The sequence below is a fragment of the Argiope bruennichi genome, chromosome 1 (assembly GCF_947563725.1).
Source record: "Argiope bruennichi chromosome 1, qqArgBrue1.1, whole genome shotgun sequence".
In the NCBI taxonomy this organism is placed as follows: Eukaryota; Metazoa; Arthropoda; class Arachnida; order Araneae; family Araneidae; genus Argiope; species Argiope bruennichi.
Genome location: NC_079151.1, coordinates 57,396,332 through 57,418,673, shown reverse-complemented (window position 1 = coordinate 57,418,673; position 22,342 = coordinate 57,396,332). Strand labels below are relative to the sequence as shown.

General features: G+C 29.0%; 1 protein-coding gene across 1 annotated transcript; it reads left to right on the top strand.

Annotated features, from left to right (window-relative positions):
- The first annotated feature begins 523 nt into the window (after window positions 1-523).
- LOC129971747 (endochitinase-like) lies at window positions 524-22,137 on the top strand. The gene is made up of 10 exons (XM_056085724.1): window positions 524-703; window positions 2,087-2,206; window positions 3,945-4,157; window positions 8,938-9,200; window positions 11,747-11,850; window positions 12,274-12,397; window positions 17,649-17,843; window positions 17,933-18,055; window positions 19,713-19,915; window positions 21,074-22,137. Exons 2-10 carry the CDS (start codon window positions 2,128-2,130, stop codon window positions 21,480-21,482), a joined length of 1,713 nt encoding a protein of 570 aa, XP_055941699.1. The 5' UTR covers window positions 524-703; window positions 2,087-2,127; the 3' UTR covers window positions 21,483-22,137.
- Window positions 22,138-22,342: the final 205 nt, after the last annotated feature.

Below are 22,342 nucleotides of genomic sequence, written 5' to 3'. Positions count from 1 at the left end.
CGGAATTTACAGTATTAATTATCATAAAATGAGCAATTGAAGAAGTCAGAAAAAAGGTAAAGAAAAGGGAGAAACTTAATCATTCATAAATAAAGGAAAGTCAATCCGCTTGATACACTTCCAACACAAAGTGCTAATAACAGCCGATAGTAAATTAAATCGCATATGCAATACGATACCAACATCCCTACCACTCCCTCAAGCGGATCCTAGAAGAACCATCCATCACACAAATTCAGATCGATAGCTACATAGTTTACGATCGCAGTAACTTCTATGTCACATGATATAGCCCCTTCAAAATGCATCATTCATTTACCTCCCCTAGAGAAGAGATATGCTGTAAGCAAAGACAAAAATAGCAGAATTCCAGAGTATCTCGAAGAGAGAGGTGAGCAACCTGAATGGTCTACCTTGACCTTCAAGAGGAACCCAACGAGGTTCATCAGCTCCTGTGAAGAGCAATAATGACAAACATAAAAATAAAAGTTACACGAAATTTATATGAGGAAGATGAGATGCAACTCCGAGGGTTCAAGGTCTTAGCCGAAAGTGGTTCTTGTTGTGGTGGGAAGTCAACAGATCGTTCCACAGGGAGGGTATATTTCTCAGGCACCTCCCCAATAAGAGAGGAGGATTCGAAGAGGAGATTCAGCAGCATCAAGACCTCCGAAAGCAGCGGGTGACCACTGACTGTGAAGAGGTAAGCAATTTGTCTTCATAGTGATTCGATTAAGTTGTTTCGGCTCTTTGTTGGAAGAGACTTACTCTTTCCACTCTTTTTCTCTTTCAGAATAAATGATATTAAAGCAATTTAAAATGCTATTCAATTATTAACGTAGATAGAGATGGTTTTGGTCTTTCTGTGTAAAATAAGTTTGAAAAAAATTTCAATGAAAATTAAATTGAGTTTAAAAATAAATATTGTTCCGAATACTTATTAATTTTCAAATTTTATAGTTGAATAATATTACAAATAATTTTTCGATTAACTAAATCCGAAAATTATTTATGTTCTTTTATTGAGATTATGAAAGAGAATAGAAATAGTGTATGGTATAAAATATATTCATTTTTACAAAATTGAATATTTTTGAGATCGGTTAACTAATTATATGCTTGATAATTAACTGCTTGATAATTCCGAATGTGAAATAATCCTCCCTAACGAGTGCAAAATAATTCCTTAATAATGCGTGTTAATGTGAAATAATTCTTTCCTAAATAAAATTTGTAGAAAAACATTTACATTTTTTATCGTCGAAAAAAATATTAATTAAATCTAAAAGATTTTAAATCTCTATAAGGATTAGATAATGTCTTTATTTTAAGACTTCATTTAAAATTTTAATAAATATATTTAAAAAATAATTAACAATCTTTAATAATGCTTGTTAATGCGAAATAATCCCTTCTTAAATAAAAATTGTAGGAAAATAATTAAATTTTTTCATCATCGAAAAAACATATAAATTGAATCTAAAGATTTTAAATCTCTATAATGATTAAATGCTATAACTAAATATTTTAAGATTTCATTTGAAATTTTATTAAATATAATTAAAAATAATTAACAACTTTTTTTAATTATATTTAAATTTAATTATAGTAATAGTAAAAATGTGAATCTTAATTCCTCTAATCTTAACATTTGTAACCGTACTTTTAGAGTAATAAAGAAATTAATAATATTAATAGAAATAATCATTACTCAGATGGAGCTTTATTACCTTAAAGAACATTAAATTTTCATATAGCTTCATTAAGTTGCGCAATCTATGAATACGCATTGCAGAAATCTCACAATATGAGAATTTCATATAATATAATTTTGCCTGATTTCCTATTTACGCATATTCATAAAACACGCTTCTTACGCGTCAGGAATACGAGTTATAAGAAATTGCGTTATATGTTTACTGTTTAAGATTTCATTAAAATCATCTTTTAAATCATGATTCAAATACATAAAGAAAATTCAAATAGATAAATATTAAATGCCATTTTCGTAAAAAATTATTCATCAAAAATTTTTTTTAAAAAAATTATTATGCTTTGAATAATTTTTTTGTTACAATTTTCACAGGTTTCTCTAGAAATCCTGTGTTAAAAAAGAAGCTCCTCAATATGTGGCTGACCATCTTTCTCTCGTGTGTTCTGCTGGCTTCTGTGTATTGCGCTGAACCTCGTTTCAGCCGCCCTAATAGTAAGTTAAACCACATTTCTTCTTTAATCCATTCAGTTGAATTATTTTTATTTAAATATCTAATGGTATCCTTTTTTCATAATTTAGATTTAAAATAAATTTTTAACAATTAATAATAGAAAAAAGCAAAACAATATACACCTAATTATTTTTAAATAGATTGCTTAATATGTATTACGAATATAAAGGGTGTTCCAATTTTTATATTAAATACAAGAACATTAATTCTGTAAAATGGATGTAACTCGAAATTTTATTAATTAATTTTTTAGAAAAAATGGTATGAATATTACGTTTGGTTTTACTGTATATTAATTACTTAAATTTTCTGATTTTTATAACTAAGACAGAAAAAATAAAGAAATAAAATTTAAAATAAGTATTTAATTCCAATATAATTTTAGTAAATGGCTGATTTAAATATAATATTAAGATGTATTATACAATATATCCACGTAACACTTAATTTTCTTAAAGAATTTTGCTCTTTAATTGTAATAAGGTATAAATGATATTAGTTTAATCGTTACTATTTTTGCCAACAAGTAATTATTATTTTTCGACATTACATATAATTAAAAAATAAGTTAGTATACTACTAAAAATACAAAGTTTCTGAAGTAAATAAAAGTTTTCGTGCTAAATATGTCCCATTAATTAAGATTACAATCTAATCTAAACATAATTTTAAATGAAATATGATAATTTTTTTTTGTTTGAAATAAGAAGGAAAAGTTAAATTCATCAGGGTTTGAAATTATATTTCTATATATAATGTCCATAATAATCGTAGTTGAAATAAGTAATTTTTTATCCCTTAAACACGGCCATATATTTTCATTGGAAAATTGCTCTAAATAACGTAAAAATTAAATTTTTTGTTGTTGTTTGAATAAATAAATGTGCAGCAGAAATAATTACGATGTCTGTATTTTTATCCAAGATCTTATTAACTAAATTTAGTAAAATATTCCTGACTCACTAAAATAATAAATAAAAACATGATATTCGTCTGCGGACAAAATTGTCTATGTTATGAAGCTTTCAAATTCATTAAGACCAATCAAGATTTCAGCAAACGTAGGTCGTTGATTGGCGGTTCTTCTCTCTGGCTGAAATTATCTAAAATTGTCTAAAATAGTGGTATTCAAAACTTTAAATTAATATTATTATATATATATTTTAGTCGTAAGAGAATGGAATTATTTTATAATTAAAATGGCAGGGTGTGAAGAATATTTAACTAGATATGGCTAGTAAGATGGGGGGCTATATAAAAATTTAGACTTTGCAATCTTCATTATTATATTTATTGATTTAAATAGCGTAAAATATAATTCCTTATTTAAAGCAATTCTCCAATTGGAAGTCAACTTCTGTGTCTGATGGTTTAGAAATTAACTAATGAATGCGACTGATGTGGGCGTGTTGCATACATTTTATTCACTTAATTCTTCACCATCACCATTTATTCCTCAAAGATTATCCTTGAAATTTTAAAATATCCTTTCCATTTCTTACAGATCATCTCTATAAATCCTAGTTATTCATATAATTAAAAAAAATTTAATAAAATTTAAATTACAAAAATATGAGATTAGAAGTAAAGAAAATAGCCTAATTTTTTCTAATTTCATCTTTTTATTCATAAAGGTTATTCATAAAGGCCCTTCCCTTTTGAAAAATGTCAAAATTTAAAAAATATTATTTAACATGAGATTTTTCTTTAAAATTGCAGGCATCGAAATGTACAATGCAGGCGTTCATCAAGAAAGAGGTAAAATCGTTTGCTACTATAGTGCCTGGGCTTACACGAGACCCGAACCTTGGAACTATGACATCGAACACATTCCAGGAGACTTGTGTACGGACATCATCTATTCTTTTGTGGGCCTCAACAATCAAACCTGGGAGCTCTTCGCCATTGACCCTGAATATGATTTAGAAAGAGGTAAAAAAAATCAATGAAGTGATTTACTTACAAAATTTTTACATTTCCGAAGTTCCAAAAGAAATTATTTTAAAATAAAATTTTGGAACACAGAAAGTGCTTTGCATTTTCGTTATTATGTCAAAAAAATTTTAAAAGATATTAACAATTTTTTAAGGTTTTCACAAAACAGAATGAGATTTTAAACTAAATCAAAGGAAGAAATTCATTTATATCCTAATAAATATTCAACAGAATCCAGTTTTTCTAAATAAATAACTGGAAAATAAATCTGAGAATCTTAAAGATATTTTTGAGTTAAAACTATAATTGCTCGCAAAACACATAAAAGTTTGTTAATCTGAAATTCTCATTAATCCAAATATAAATTTAAGAGCATCACAAAAAAAAAATTACCTTTCAGAACAAAAAGTGAATGAAAGTGTAGCTTCATGAGTTTCTCGTTTTTCAGCGGAAAGAAATGCGCAGCATAAAATTCGTAATTTCTGTTGAAAATTCAGTGATTTTTTTTTAAAAAAATAAAGTAACTTTGATGAAAGATCTATTCTATATTAATTAGCCTCTACGTAAACTAACTTTTTGGCTACTTCTTTATAGCATAAACATGGCAAAAACTTTGACGAATTATACTTGTATTTTATTACATCATATGAAAATATAATTGTAAATTAAACTTGCCTAATAAACACAGAGCATTCTGATTGATTAGCTGTGAACGAAAAAATGATGATATTAATTGCTGAAATCAATCCAATTGGAAGCTGGGGACAAAGTTAAGGTTTTATTTTGCGATATCTAGAAAACGGAGAATGAAGAAGACAGACGAAGATTGACAGACGAAGATTTAAATGATATGAGCTTTCAAATGAATTAAAAGTTGACAAAATCTGTGTAGCAATTTGGGCTAAAAAATTGTCGTGGTGGGTTTTTTCCCCCCATAGGGAATGTAGAGTAAAGAAGCGTATCTGAAATTACTTTCGAAAAAGGACTAGTGAACAGAACTGGAGGTTATTGATGCTTTATCTAGTGACCTTAATATTTTACATGAAATAAAAATAAAAGTATACTATTTGGGACTGGGAAAATTGGCTCTGTTGCTAAGGCTCAAGGACTAGTTCTTTAATTTTCCTATCATTTTAAATGTATAAATGGCAACGGTTCATCAAATAAAAACATTAATATGAAAGAAAAATTCTCAAATGTTTTTGATGAAAGCTGTAAGAATAACTGTTAATTCCTTACTTTCACATTTAATAATTTTTCATTGTTTTAAATGTCAAACACTCACAAAAATACTTCATTTGCCTATCAATGTTTTCTATTAAGTGGATTTGCAGATTACATTTCTTATACTAATTACATTCATTTACAAATATTTCAATATTTTTTATTGTGAATATACATATAACTTTATATTTATAAAAGAATTCATTCTAGGCAAAAAAAAAAAGAAGAAAAAGAACATTTTTTTTTCATCCAAAATCATATTTAGGGGGAATCAGCAAGATTTAATACTCATCCAATGCTACTTCCTGCCTTTAAACTCTTTTCTTGTGATCAATATAAGTCCTATTAATACCAATCACATTTCTTTTCTGTGAGTATGAGCGCTGTAATCACTATAAGAAGAATGACTATTCAGAGCCCAAAGCAGAAATTTTCCTGTAAATAAGAACTACTATTATTGAAATTGTACCGATGAGACACATAATATTATCCCATCAGAGAGCATTCTGTGCATTCTCTAATCACCTTGAGTGTAATTTTATTCTTTCGCTTTAATGTAATATATAAGTAAAGTATGATTGGTAAGTTTATCACTAATAAGGGAAGAAACGAATAGATAATTCTAATAGCAATAGCAATCTGTCACATAACAAATTTTCCAGTGTCATATTTCAGAATTCCCGTTCTTGAACAATTATTTTGAGGTTTCATCTAATCTTATATTAAATGTGGCTATCTCTTACATATTATTATCATTATTCAGATTAAAATCGTTTCATTTATTGAAACGGTTTTAATCTGAAGAGAAACATAACAATAATTTAGAAGAGACATAATAATTAAATTCAGTTATGTTATTGTCCCATTTGTAAAGTTACACTGGTCCTAATCTCGCAATTACGAAACGTAATCAGATGAACAAGATGATATCATTTCTTCTCTCCAAACTTCAATGCTACACCTACGGGAAATTATTTGACCACAACTTCAGGTTTAACGTGCACCATTCCCCCTTTACATGACTAATCTTTAGTGGAATCGTGTTTCGAACTCAGAACCTTCCCGCCCCAAAGCCAAAATTGCATCACTAGACGACTTCAGCTTAGAAAATATAACAGAATTCAATATTTTGAGAAAGATAAAAGTGTGAAAAATGAAGAGAAAAAAATAAACAAATAGTAGAAGTTGTACGTCCAAACGAATATTTTTTAAATGTTTACTTTAAAAAGATTCAGTTGCAAATTAAAAACAAAACCTTCCGCCCAAAGCTAAATACAAGGGTAAACAAGGAAGAACAAGAGTGGATTTCCTTAAATCCCATAGAAAATTCATAAATTTTCATAATTTCAAAAACCAAATGTCATTGAGGTTATTTTTGGTAGCGGATACAAATAATATATTAATTCCCCATTTAGCCATACAGCATAAAATCATGCGCTATGCAATCCTAATGTATTTTAGTGAGAACGAATTCCGGCATTGAATTTTTTCGAGGTTTTTTTTTTTAACTTGAATTTCTTGAGGTTAACTCAAATTGATCTGGTGAGACTTTGGGAGGAATCTTATCAATCATATATATCGTGAGGCCTATAATTAGACATATGTGAGAGAATGTTTCAAACAATTTAATCAAAAGTTTCATAAATGTCTTTCTCGTTACGTCCAATAATCGTTTTGTCGTTCTTAAAAACGATATTGCGTGAAAAATACTCGTTACTATAAACATTCCACATCATTTGCTTCGTAATCATTACGTTGTATGTGCTTGTGACTCTTCTAGAATGTCGTGTTACTGTGCTACACCCATTACCCAATGTGGCCTCAAGTCATTGACTGTAATATTGACTAAAAATATTGAGATCTAAGGTGAGGTCATTGTCCGCGATAGAAATTCTGTTTAAACGTCACTGAAGATAGGGAATGCAGGTGTTAAAGTATTACTCGAAATTTAGACGTTATTATTAAAATATTTTCTTCTCAGAATGATATTAAACATATAGGATGCATTTTATATCTTTACAATTGCGTGTATCATAATTTAATCTATGTTTTATTTCATAATTTTTTATGACTGGCCCTGAATTATATGGTTTTTACTCTAATTTACAAAAAAAAAAAATCGAAAATTATTTCATTTTTTTGATGTAATTAACTACCGGTGACCGAACTGAGAGAACCACTTTTTTTAAAAGATAATTTTTCAAATGATTTTAAATATAAAATGGTGTTTATCTATTTTGGGTACTTTTCCGTTAGCCGGGCACAAATGTCGCCATTTGTAAGCTAAACACGAATTTGGCGTAAGAAATTTGGCGGAATTCTACATTATTTGACGATTTTTCGCTTGCGCCCGGCTAATGGAAAAGTACCCTATTTTGTGAATTTATTAAACTAAACATGGTCTCCTGACTTGTTTTAACAACCATATTTAGTTGTAGTCCTTGCATTTAGAGGTTTAGTCTTTCCTCAACTTTCTGAATATTCAATTTGAAATTCGTAGCAAAAATTAATAAGCTATTGAAGATAGACTCAGAAGTTAGTATATTACAACCATTACTTTATAATATAATTAACTTTTTACATCTTATTTAACTATCAGAAAAATTCTTTATTCGTGTGGTCAGGGCAGTTTAACCTACGAAAGAATTTTGCGCCAAAATAATACCCACTTCATCATTAACTTATTCGTTCGGACACCTGACAAATAACAGAAAACAAAATGTAATTTATAGCAAATATTGAGAATGTGGAAATCTTTTGCCATATCTTAGCATGAGAAAGCATATCTTAGCATTTTCTTTTTAAGAACTTAGAGAATTTTGATACAAAATAAACTCATGATTGGTACGATTTTGAAATTCAGAATTTTTTTAATTATATCTTTGAAACGAAAATAATTGATTAACCATAACTTGGCCAGTCCGGGACCACCACTAAAGCATAGAGATTAATCTGACTGATCAGACCGCCGCGACAGCACCAAAATTAATTGATTAAAATGAACATAAGAACTGACATTATATTTTCTATCATATTTGGTCATGTTAAGATCTGGGTTATGTTTAAGATTTTATTTGAATTAGCAAACCACATTTTCAAGTTGCACAATGTACTTTTAACACTGGATTCAAACACCAAAAATAAATACGCATATATTGCCAAACTTGTTACAAATCAATTCCATAAACAGGATTTATAGTGTGTGTATGCGTGAAAAATAAACTCAAATCTTATAACTATACCTAAATTATTTTGAAATAATAGTCTAAGATTTCGGAACAACTAAACAGTCTACAAAATGCATATAAAAATAATTTTGATATTACCGAAAGGATTTCAATTCATGATATAAACCAGAACACCTGTAAGTAATAAGAGACTAATATCAGTTATGTTCGAATAATTGATTGGAAGGTCTTATTCAATTGAAATTTCAAACGATTCGAACAAAACTAATAAATGAATTAGTTATCATATAAGTTTGGAACAATTCCTTGGATCTTAAGCACCATAAATTCAACCAATAATCAATTGTTGAACTTCTATTTGACAGGTGGTTACAAGAAATTCACTGCTCTTCGAGTCAAGCATCCTCACCTGAAACTACTTCTGGCTGTCGGAGGATGGGCAGAAGGTGGCAGGAAATACTCGGACATGGTGGGTGAGAAATCCAGAAGGGATATCTTCGTGAGGAGTGCGGTCAAGTGGGTCACTGACTTCGGATTCGATGGCTTCGATCTTGATTGGGAATATCCTGGAGCATCGGACAGAGGAGGAAAGTACTCGGACAAAGAGAATTTCTTGAAGTTAGTGGAGGTAAAAGAATGCATCTTCATGCATATAAATAGAATTATTAGAATAAATAATCGTTTCAGAGTGAATTAATCTGTTTAAATTAATTCGATTAATTGTCATTATGATGATCCATTTCGGGTTCAATAAGAATTAACAAATAAAAGAAATATAAATAATATGTAAAGAGTTCACATTATATGAAATGGGTTTCTATTTGCCTATCCATACAGACCTGGTTTATATTTCTGAGATTCATAAGTCTGCAGAAAAAAGAGGAGCTTACCACAGAATATATTACTCTTTAATAAAAATTTTCGTGTCACAAGATCATAAAAATTCAAAATCTTATAAAGAATAAAGCCTCTTAAACATAAATAATCGTCCTAATGAATGTTTGGAAGTATGAAAGATATGACATTATCAGAAATTAGGTATGTAATTAAATATGCGTCGGTAATGGTTACCTTATATACAGGCTGTTTCAAAAAAGATTGAAGATACGGTTTAATTCTTTACCCATTGGATATAAGTGGGAAATGAAAATTGCAAAATAGCTCGAATTTTTTAATATTAAAAAAAATTCCCATTAATTTTCAAAAAGGTGTTTTTTTTAATTTTTATGCTAGTTTGTTAAACAAATTCGGTCAGTTAGAAAGGTTTTCTTTTCCATCCAAAAAAAAAAGATCATTCGAAAAAAAAACGCATAACTGTGTCTAAAACCAAATGAATTATGGTACAGAAAAAAAAATTGACTTATGCCATTTTTTGAATGACTTAAAACGCTGTTTCTTCAGTGAAAATAAAGGTCATATACAAATTAATAAAGGAAATTTTTTTACCAAAAATGCTATAATATGTGTCAAAAAAATCTCAAATGTCCTTAAATAAAGCTTTAACTTACTTTATTTCATTTATTTTTCGAATTTTAGTCCCGGGGTTGGCAGGAAAATATGCAATAATGTCAGTTTCTTCATCTTCAGAGTACAATCAATTTCTCTTCGGGTCAGGTCTCGATTGAAATGAACTAGTAGTCATTTTTCATCATCCGATAAACTGTCATCAGTCATCATTTCATCATCCGATAAACAACTGTGCGTGTGAAATTTCAGTCAAATTCTGATATTGCTGTTCAAATTCCTTAGAAGTTTCTGCATTATTTTTAATGCAGAATTCAGAACAAATCATTGGTAGTTCAAATAGCTTGTCATTTGTTAAAAAATACCATAACACACAACCAGTTTTGCTATGTTCTGAATTCCACAATATAAAACTAAACATTGTTGCATGATTTCCAATCTTTATTTTGAAATGTATACGAAAAATTTGGTTAAGTTGTACTGGAAAGAAATAATTCTGAAAATAAATTAGCAAACTGAAAAAAAATTGTCAGCGTTTCAATATGCGGTTTAAAAAGAATTATTTCATTACAGATATTTGAAACAGTTAAATTACAGTTAAATGAAAGAAAATAAATCGTCTGTGAGTTAATTTGTTAGAATGCCGTTTTGAAAAATTATGATAAATTTGACAATAAATTACTCGCACGTATTTATTTTGTATATTAATTTTTATAAATGAAAATGCTAGTTCGAATATTAAAAAAATAAAACACTTAAGAGTACGTAAAGGTATCACGAATCTGCCCTAAACAGGCAAAAAAATGTTTTATTATAAATATTATCATATATTTTATCTTTTTATAATGTGTAACAAATTTCATTTCTATTTTTTGTATATGATCCCAATGCAACGCGTCCAATTTTCAATTAGATATAACATACAGTTTTTAAAATACGAATATACGATTTTTGTAATGGCATCGTTGCAAAAAAAAATTAAAGCTTTCTAATTGATTAAATTTGCTTAGTTGCATAAAAATTTAAAATTGTAATTTTTAAAAAAATTGCATGAAAAATTTTTACTAACACAATTTTATTTCGTAACTTATTTTGAATTACTTTGCAATTTACATTGACAACTTATCTCTAATAGGTAAAGAATTAAACCGCGTTTCAATCTTTTTGAGATATCCTGTATTCTCCTCCCCTCCGCCTCCTCTACCAAGCGTATAAGAATTTATATCCAACAAGATACCTCATAGAAACAAGTTTTTTTTTTTAATTTAACTTTTTTTTTTAGAATCTATCTTAAACCTAAAAATCTTTTATACTGGGACATTTTATATCTTATTGTTTTTGTTTAAATTTACTATATTGCTGCCGCTGTTATTCCATCTTTATTATATATCTGTAGATATTCGAATAAGGCCGGCAGCAATAATTTGTCACCTTTTCATTAATAATGACAGAATTTTAAAGCACTTGAATTGAGGCATTCTATAGAATTGAGATTGTGTATAAAATAATAAAAGTAATTAGAGTAAAATCATTTGTTTGGAAAAAATAAGAAATATATATCTTATAATACTAAATAATATAGAATTCGATTTTGTGATAATTTAAATTGTTACTAAGTTTTGTATTCTAATAATTTCGTACAACTTCAAACATTAAAAGAATGAATGTATAATATAAGGTAAATAAATTTTTAAAAAATTCTTCTTTCAGGAATTAAAAGCAGCTTTCGAACCTCATAAACTACTTCTGACCTGTGCAGTGCCAGTAGCGAAATTCAGACTTCAAGAAGGCTATGAAGTTCCAAGATTAGCCGAGTATGTACTTATCTTTCTATAAAGAAACTGCCCTCTTAATACTAAAAAAAAAAAAAAAAAAAAAAAAAAAAAACTTTAAGACTGTTAGCCTTAACAATAAATAAGCCACAACAATTTTTTTAAATAATTTTGAAATTTTGGCAGGAGTAATTATGATGATATTTCAATATGTTTACATGACTTTCAGCTATTTTCTGATATTTTCTCAATGTAAACCTGGTTTCAATACAATTGTGGATTTTTACAGAGTTAAATTGTTTCATTTTTATTTGCCGAATCGAATTTTCTACATATAAGTAATTTGAGGTAAAAGTTAATAATGAAAAAAATTCACAATTGAAGAAGATAATATTATAAATCTCATTTGAATCTCTCAGTCTTTTTTAAATTTCAAATTCCTAAATTTTATTATTTTTTTTTCAGATTGTTTGATTGGATAAACGTGATGACCTATGATTTAAGAGGTAATTGGGCAGGCTTCGCGGATGTGCACAGTCCTTTGTACAAAAGACCATTCGACCAATGGGCATATGAGAAACTGAATGTGGTAAGTTTCTAGTATAATAAAGCGATATAAATAAAAATTCATGATTAAATAATTTTAACGCAGAATTAATATTTATTCATTAAAGTATTGATTCTTAATCCTTCCCTTTTATTACATTAATCTACATCTTTCATTAATACTTAATCCTTCACTTTTTTTTCCAGCGGAATTTCAAAATATTCGAAACTGTTTTTAGTAACTGCCAATTCAAACGTTTGATAACTGCTACAGTTATGAGGCGTACTATTACTTCCTGTTAAACAGTCCTAATAAATTCTTATAGTATTTACAAATAATTTATATATCATCATAATACTATTAAAAGTGACTATCAAAAATTAAAAGTGAGTTAATAATAATAATTTAAAATATCATCTAATTTATAATTTAAAATGTCAGAAATATCACATATCAGTAAATTAACAATTCGCATTTTATTGATGAGACATTTTAATATTGACATTTTTATTTGTTCCAACAAAAGCATTTTAAAACAAGTAATACAGAATTTAATTCAATTCCTACTTAGGTCAACAAAGAAATTTTTTATTTCAGTTACTTTTTATTAAATAATTATCAAAAAAATTATTAAGTATCAAAAAATTATTGATTTTTGCAAGAATTGAACTCGCATTCTTCACCTTCACGTGAAAAATGCTGAAATCCTTGCATTTTACCGATTGAGCTGTTGCCTGTTGATTTCAATTTTCATTATAAATTGCTAAAACTTTATTTAGAGTATTAAAAATTAATAAAATTTAATTAATGAATTAATATTTGAAAAAACTGTATTACCATCAACTGTCATCCACTGCAAGTTTTAAAAAATGTATTTGAACTTGAATGGATGAATAAAAAGTATTTTATTAACGAGTGGAAATTTGAACAAGATGTATAAATATATATAGGGAGAATGTATATAGGGAAAGTAACAGTAGGAATTGAACCTTAACTTATTTTTATTTTTATTTGATCACTTCTAGATGTATACTGGGGATATTTGAACAGGATTTCTTTTGAAACGTTTAATAGTTGATATATTTTAACAGAATTCTAATGCCAATAAACGATATATTTGAACAGTATTCAATTTGAAACACCTATAATCGATTCAATTAAACAGAGATCGGTTTGGAATACCACTAACCGATATATTTGAACAGGAATCAATTTATTTCAACAGAGTTCAGCTTGAAATATCAATAATCGATATATTTCAACATGAATCCATTTCAAACACTTATAATCAATATATTTGAACATGAATCAATTTCAAACACTTATAATCAATATATTTGAACATGAATCAATTTCAAACACTTATAATCGATATATTTGAACAAGGTTAAGTTTGAAGTATCAATAACCGATATATTTGAACCTGAATCAATTTCAAACACTTATAATCGATATATTTGAACAAGATTAGTTTGAAATATAAATAATCGATATATTTGTACAGGAATCAATTCGAAACATATAATAGATAAGTTTGTACAGGAATCAATTTGAAACCTATAATCGATAAGTTTAATCGATTAAATCAAAAGTTTGTAGTATTAAGTTTGAAATATCAATAATACTGATTTATTTTACTGAATATATTTCTATGGTCTGAAGCCAAATTAAAATATATGTAATATCATAATTTCTAAGTATTGTCATCGGATGCGATATAAAATTAATTCAGTTAGTGTTCAGATGATTAGAATAAAGATTTAATTCCTAACATTTTTTGTATTTCATTTCGAAATAATTTAATTAAATGTCCATATTTCTGTTATCATGTTCCAATAAGAAATCAAAGCACAGGAGAAAACATAAAACCAAGGACAAGAAGACAGTGAAGTTCTCAGACATTAACTGCATTAACATTTCATAACAATATTCATAAAGCAAAAGCATTGTTGCCGCTAATAAAACAATTATGCATCTCAGCACTATATCACGGGAACGTCAATGGAATACCAAATCATTCCATAAGAATCCAAATAGCATTTATAAATACCTTCTTGAATCATTACTTAATTGCTAGTTTAAGATGTCGGCAAATGGTAAAGTGCGATATTATACGTATCGGTCGACACAAGCAGCAACTGAGTATCTGCAATGCGTGTAAATTTACAGAAACTTATGATGATTAGTTAGAAAAAAGAAAACATAGGACAGACACTCAGTAATTACACCGGATGCTAGTTGAATAGTTGAGTGCGTTGGGTATGTAAAAACTTGAATGAACCTCTCAGCCGGTGAGAGGCGTTGACCCAGTCAGAAAACAATCTTCCCATAATAGAAGCTCTGAAGATTATACAAGTCACGCACTTCGCATTTACAATTCACAGTTTGAAATTCAATTAAATATCGAAACCTGATTTTATTCGTAATAAAAATTATTGTAAGTGAATTTAGGTGCTAATTCTAATATGATAATTAAAAATTAGTGTTGTGGCATTATAGTAGAAAATGATTTAGAAGAGATATCTGTGTATTTCAAAAGAAGATAGGTTTTGCAAGCACGCCAGATCATTTATTGTGCATCTCTCGATAAGGTTTCGATTGAATTTATGGATGAAGTTTTGATTTCTTCACATTCCCTGAATGCCACGGATTTGAATCACACATTCAATAAGGCGAATTCATTTAATTCGAATTTTTCGTCCACTAAATCAATTTTTTGAATAGAGCTCATCAAATATTTCTTTTTAATTACCACATTTAATAATTTCACTCATGAAAAACAGTGAAATTTTTCTCTCCAAATGAATCGCTATATTCTAAACAGGATCGTGTTATTTTTGGTCTACATATATAAGGTGCTCATCTAATCGCGATCCGATATTTAATTTTTAAACTGTTAGATATAGGTGTACACTTTTAGGTAAAAAAAAAAAATACTCTAAAAAGCGTAACTTTTTTTTTTGTTGTTGTTGTTATTTTAGGAATAAACTAATAATATAACTGATATAATTAAGAAGTCTAAATAGGTTCCAGTCCTCAGGTTCTATAAGTCTTATTAAGTAAAATATTATTAACGCACTAAAATGTTAAACAAAAAATATTCCTCACTTTAGCAAATTAAACTAATCAAGTTATGAAGATTAGATTTCAATATTTTAAACTAATCAACGGCTGCCTGGAGGGAAAATATTGCGTTGACTGCCAGAACGTCCTCGGTATAGCTACAGAAATAATCTAAAATCATTCTAAAATGGTGAGATTTAATGTTCCGTAATTAGCCCAATTAGGGTCGCAGGAGTTTGGAAATTTTTTTTTGTTTAAAATTTTAATACGTTCAAGAATATTTTATTTAATATAACTAATAGGACGTGAGGATGGTGCAAAAATTTAGATTTTTTAATTGTATCAGCTGCACATTTCTCAAACAACATAAAAAGTGATTCTTTACATTATTTGGGACATTTTTTTAACTAAACGTACATGCTTATTTCTAAGAGTTAAAAATTTGGCTATAGGCTCCCTAAGAAATCCGGATTATGATTAGAATGGGTATCTTGAATAAAAGAATAGGCCAGGTTTTAGGATTTTTTTTTTTTTTTTTTTTTTTTTTTGTAATGCATTAGAAGCTATGTGAACTAACATAACATTGATTCGTTTCTTGTTAATTTTCTTATTAATGTTGTACTTTTTTTATAGTTCCTCACTTCTGTATACATCACTAAGGAAAATATAATCTCCGAGTCAATACTTCAAATGTCCTTATTTTTATAAAGTCTTTTTTTTTTTTAATTAATGATTGAAAAAAGAAAAAAAAATGCAAGAATGTTGAATGAAAAAGAATGAAAAATAGATGTTTCTTCGCTTAATTTTTGAAATAAATGAAAAACATTTCTTTCATAGCATTCGATTTCGAACATCTTTAGCTTTAACTAATAAAAAAATTAAATTCTTCATTTCTTTGCACGGTTAGATTTTGAAGAAAAGTAGATATAGGTAAGAAATTACTTTCTACTAGCATACATACTACGCTTTCACGATAAATTCTCTTTGTCCTCTTCTATCAAAATCTAATAGCTGAAACTTTAACCATCTCGGATTGATTTTTCACTACCACCCACTAAGCAGCTAATCCAGGAGTTTTTAATTTTCCCATTCCAAACGAGGGCAACTCCCTTATGAGCTATTAAAACTTAGATTGCTCTTCCAACATTGGCTTTAATAACTTTTTATTTTACTGGTCTCATTAAAATCTCATGATCTTCTCATCATTTGCTGGGTCTCATTAAAAGCGGTTATAATTCTAATAGCTTGAACATAATGACTAAAATTAATCTTTCATTTATTTAAAGTATCACAACTAAACTCCCAATACACTATTCACTATATCATCAACGGTTACATACTTTTTTAAGTGCCTACAATACATAACTGAATCTCGTGCTTCAAAATACTTTCTATTCTTTCACTGATTTCAGTAAATTTACATTAAATAAAATTATTGATTTCAGCATTATTCAAGTCCGAACTGGTAGTGAAGTATTCAAGCATTTTGCGGTTCTAGATTGATGCAGATTACGATGTCTTTCTTTAAATAAACTGGTTGATTTGTTTACACATTTCAACATTTTTTTAGCCTAATCAACCTATTAATAATTTATTTTAGGTCACTTTTTTTATTTGAGCAAAATTCTGAAAATATGTTTCCATTTTTATATTAATTATAATAATTTAAAATTGCGCGGTAACCACGTTAATACATAATATTGTATTATAAGCAAATGCTTGACGTTTCCAAATATTGTTATAGCAAAATGAACAAAATGAAAACGCAAAAGAGACTGATAAATTAAACCTGACATAGTATTAATATTATCTTAATCTTTTATAATTTATAGAATTTATATTTCTTACAAATTTTTATTTGGCAAAATTGACCTGCTCTTGACTCTCTATTAGCTTAGAGGCCTTAAATAGCTGCTTAATCGAAAATCCATCTCTGTGAATTAGCTAGAAAAGCTAGCTATGTTTGAAAAAGAGTTCATCATGATTTTTTTCACATATGTATATAATTTAAATGAATTTCTAACAATACTTTTTTTTTTTTTTTTTTGCAATAACTTCTTTGTGACGACGAAATTTAAGACGTATCTATTAATGGAGTTTGAATTTTCAGCCAGGGATGAACTCATAAAATTGATATCCACGAATAATTCAATGAAAAATTTGCAATATTTTAAAACAGAAATACAAAACAAGAAACAGAAAACTAAACATCTTGCTTCTTCTATTACAGCATGATGGGCTACATTTGTGGGTGAGTATGGGAGCCCCTAAACACAAACTGGTAGTTGGCGTACCTTTCTATGGCAGAACTTACACCCTGGGAAGCAAGGATAATACTGATCTCAGAGCTGGAATCAAGAAGTGGGTTGGTGGTGGTCTCCCAGGACCTTACACGAATGCCAGTGGATTTCTTGCGTACTATGAGGTATTTTTTTTACTAGTTTAAATTTAAAAGACAGTTATTATGTATCAGGATTAATAAAAACTGATGTTAATGACAAGTTCCTTTGCTAGATCTGTCCTCATGTAAACAGTGGAGCTTGGACTAAAAAATATGACGACATCGGGAAATGCCCTTACGCTTATTACGATGACCAATGGATTGGTTACGAGGATGAAGACAGCATTGGCATTAAAGTGAGTATGAACGCGTGGTGAATAAAATGTACCGAATTGTCTTCGCCACATAATTTCATTGAATATTAGTGTATGTTGAAAAGTTCGAAAATCCAGTACGATCGATTTACGATTACGGGCATAATCTGTTCAAAGGCAATGTTCATTGCTCAATTATCAGTCATCAAATGTGTTAGTTTTACAAATTCGTTCTAGAAAACATAAAAGATAAATTAAGGGTTAACTTCATACAGTTATTTATAAGTAATAACTCTATTAAATAACCTATGCTTGATTGCTAGAATTAGCATACCTTTTGCAATAAAAAGTTAAGACGTTTTCAAAAATTCAGCGAACAGAAATCAGCTATATACCACAATATGGTTTTCATGCGAAATTATCAGAATTTCACAACAGAAATCATTCTCGGATGTAAAAAATTTCTCTCTTTCGTTTCATTTGATGTTCATTTTCATAAGTTTTTGACTGGCGAACTCTTTGTTGAAAGTGACACCCTCTTTGGTTATACCACTTTCCACTATTCATCTCTCCTGCGGTGGCATTAACAAATGGCAGTAAAACGTAGTCTGAAAATATTACACAAATGATTGCTTCTTGTATCTATATGATATATGTTCGTCATCCTAATAGAAAAATCTTTCTCAAAAATATTCGTTTCCCAATTTATTTACAGATTAAAATGACATTAACCTTCCAACAAGCGTATCCTTTATACTAACATAAAGCATCTCGCGTATTTCCTAAATACGCTATTATAAAATATAAATTTTTAAGAAATTAATCATTAAAATTAGATTGAATTGTTCGTTCTCAGAATCGGAATTCTTCAGCACTTTTACGCATGCGTCAGAAGACGTTTATTTCGACAAAAAAAAAAAAAAAAAAAAAATCGTGAGAGGAAAGGTGGTGAGGCTATCATTTAGCAAAAAGATGAATTCAGATTATTCCAGAATTAGGAAGCGTAATAATTGCTCATCTTTCTGCGCACCATCCCTTTACGAAGTACAGTCGTTGAAAAGGGTTGGTTTAAGGATTCTGAAACGAACAATAAAAGGGCAAACATGATGACATTTCGTCCATTTCTTCAAAACCAAGTTCTGTTCTTATCAATAGTTTTAGATTTAGCTAACTTTGTAAAATAGTAAGATGCTATATGCTCAATGCTTTCTTTCATAACAGCATTTGCTAGATATCTCTTTCAAAGTAGCTTTTTTGTATAGTTCGTCGAATGGTCTGTTGATTGTAGTAGCATTATTTTTAAGACAATTATTTTTTAAAAAAACAAAGAAAAGAAGATAAAACAAAAACTTACAACAAAAGTCATACGTATTTCTGAAATACAAATACACAGTGTCCTATTAACGCTTCGAATTCCAAACGTTGACCAACAATTCATCGAAAAGAGCTAAAATAATAACCTACGTCATGCTTTCGTAGCACCTTGAGATAAAAATATATAAAATGAAATTCTTGTCTGTTTTATCTTTCATATACATGCACCCACTGGATGGTTAATCAGTTAGTTACTCGCTATATTATACTCAAAATAAAGCATTACTGCTTTTTCACAAGTTTAAATCTTTATCTTTCTTATGAACCTAAATATGTCACAGGAATGTATTTTCACTTTTTATGATGGCATTATTTTCTTGCACAGATGGATTACATTCGAGAACAAGGTTTTGGAGGAGCCATGATCTGGGCAATCGATATGGATGATTTCAATGGCGTCTGCGGCCGCAAGAACGCTTTACTGGAGGTAATGAATGAAAAACTGAGAGGTTATACTCCACCACCTCCAGATCCAAGAAGAATTGCTGAAGTCTCCACAATGTCAACAAGCCAGTGGTGGCCACCTAGGTAAGATAATTTCAAGTACAAGAAATATTGACAAAAATATTTCACTTTTAATGAAATGTAGTTTTCCAAAAATTTCACTTTTCTTTCAAAACCGAATGAAAGATTGCTTTTTATTTTTCACTGATCCCCCCCCCTCCAATTTACTTTATTCAACAGATTCATTTTTTTGCTTGTTCTCCTAAATTTGCGACAAAAAAAAAAAAGATAACAAGATGTATAATGAATTAATAAAAATGTCACAAACAGTTATGACTCAAGTAAAGTGAGCTTGTGTCTTATTTTGCACAAATTAACAATTTCCGTAAAGGTAATGGAAAGCAGTTTCACAACACTGCGCTTGAACTGTTAGAGAATTAAATAGAGAAATGAAGCATGCAGTGCCATCTATATTTCAAGAGCAGAATAAAAAATAAGAAGAAAAACAGAAATAAAATCAATAGAAGGAAAAATTGCTCGTGCTGTCAATTCTGAATATTTGAATTTATTTACGTAGCGTAAAAAAATAAGTTCAGATATAATTTATTGCATAAAATAAATAATTAATAGCATTAAAAGAAATTAAAGATCATCGCAAATCATGTATATTTTCAATCAGCAGTTAATTAAAACTATAAAATAACACAGAAAAGTAAAAATTCTTTCTATTTATGCGCGGATTAATGAAATCCTTAACTATTTAGCATAATGCCTATAATAAAGGGAAAAAACTTTGAAAGCAATAAATATTAATAATAAGTCAGTCTGGGAAGGGCTTATCATCAATTTACTCGTACATTCAAAAGTGGCCTTTAAATATTTTCCGCCTAAAATAAGATAACTTGTTATCAGATATATAATAAATGTTAATATATTCAATTATTATCAACAAATTACCATATACGGAGACAAATATCAAATCATCCTGAATTGTATAAAAAATTTTATTAAAAGATGACATTTTAACTAACATTTAACCTTGACTTTTAAAATGCTTCGAAACAGCTTGTTCACAAATCTTAATTCAACTTCCTCCGATATTTCAGAGTCATGATAAGAATTGATGCTTAAAAAAATTATCATACATAAGAAAACCAATCCGAGAAATAAAAACATATAATCAATATAACAATTACACATTTCATAAAAAGAAACTGCAGTGTTGAAAACTTTGTTATTTAGGTCAACTCAAAGTACCACTCAGCAGACCTGGTGGCCTCCTGCAACCACCAAATCTAGCAGTTCTTGGTGGTCACCAAGTAGTTCCACAACCTGGTGGTCACCGAGTAGCTCCACAACACCACGACCCTCTACTGGAGGAAGCTCTGGATCAGCGGATAAGCCATTAGTTTCCCCATACGATCAACCTGGTGCACCAGACTGCAAGACCGGAGGCGAGACTCAACCACATCAAGAAAAAGATAAGTATTACTGGTGCATCGATGGAAGGCCAGTCCTGATGCAGTGCGAAGCAGGATCCCATTATGACCCCGCCAAAGGAAAATGCTCATGGAATCCATTTTTTAACAGAGCCGATGGAGCTAGCCAGGGAGGATATCACTATCAATTCAGAACATATCTTGGAAAATAGACAAATGACACAGAAAAGCAATGTTGGGGCTTTTAGAAAGGGTTGCACGCATGATTGTTGGTGGTAGGGACTTAAAAAAGAAAAAAAGGACTAAAATATCAAATTGTACGGTTTAGTTTCATGATCTTCGAGAATTCAATTGTGAATCCTCGTACCAGCAGTAACACGCTCAGATTGATAATCTGCAATAATAGAACCAGAATTACAATAACAGATTCAGAATATTTCATTTTCTCTCAAGCATAAGCCCGCAAGACAGCGTTTTTCCATCAATCGTTATCGTACCTAAGTTACAGTAATACTTTAAACACTATGCGCCAGTTATCACCTTGATTCTTGTACTTATAATCACCTGCTTCATTGCAAAGAATGTCACATGTTTCGTTGTTTTAGTCCTCACCAAATATTCATCAAGTTAGCTTCCACCAAACTCATTTACCTGTATTCAGTGTGCCAAATGAAACGGTGTAGATCTGTATTTACTGTACAAAATTTTAATGATAAATTTGTCTTTCTTTAATAGCACATGTCCATTGCTCTTTTATGAATTAAATTTTGGCCAGTAAATACTAGGTCTGTTTTACCACAACTTCTTAAAATGCTTGTGTAATTTTAGTGTTTGTAAAATAAACGCCATCTTTTTTTGTTATTGAAATTATTGTTTGTTGTTACTGATTTGTTTGATAAATACAAGAACATTCCATTAAAAAACATTGTATTATTGCATATCATAAAGTTAGAGTGACAGGATGCAGGGGCAAAGTTCTGACTAAGGTAGCAGGCTAGGGTTGCTTGGGCTGAGGAGACCCAGACAGGTCAATCAGGAAATGTAATTGATTTAATTGTAAAATAAATAAATT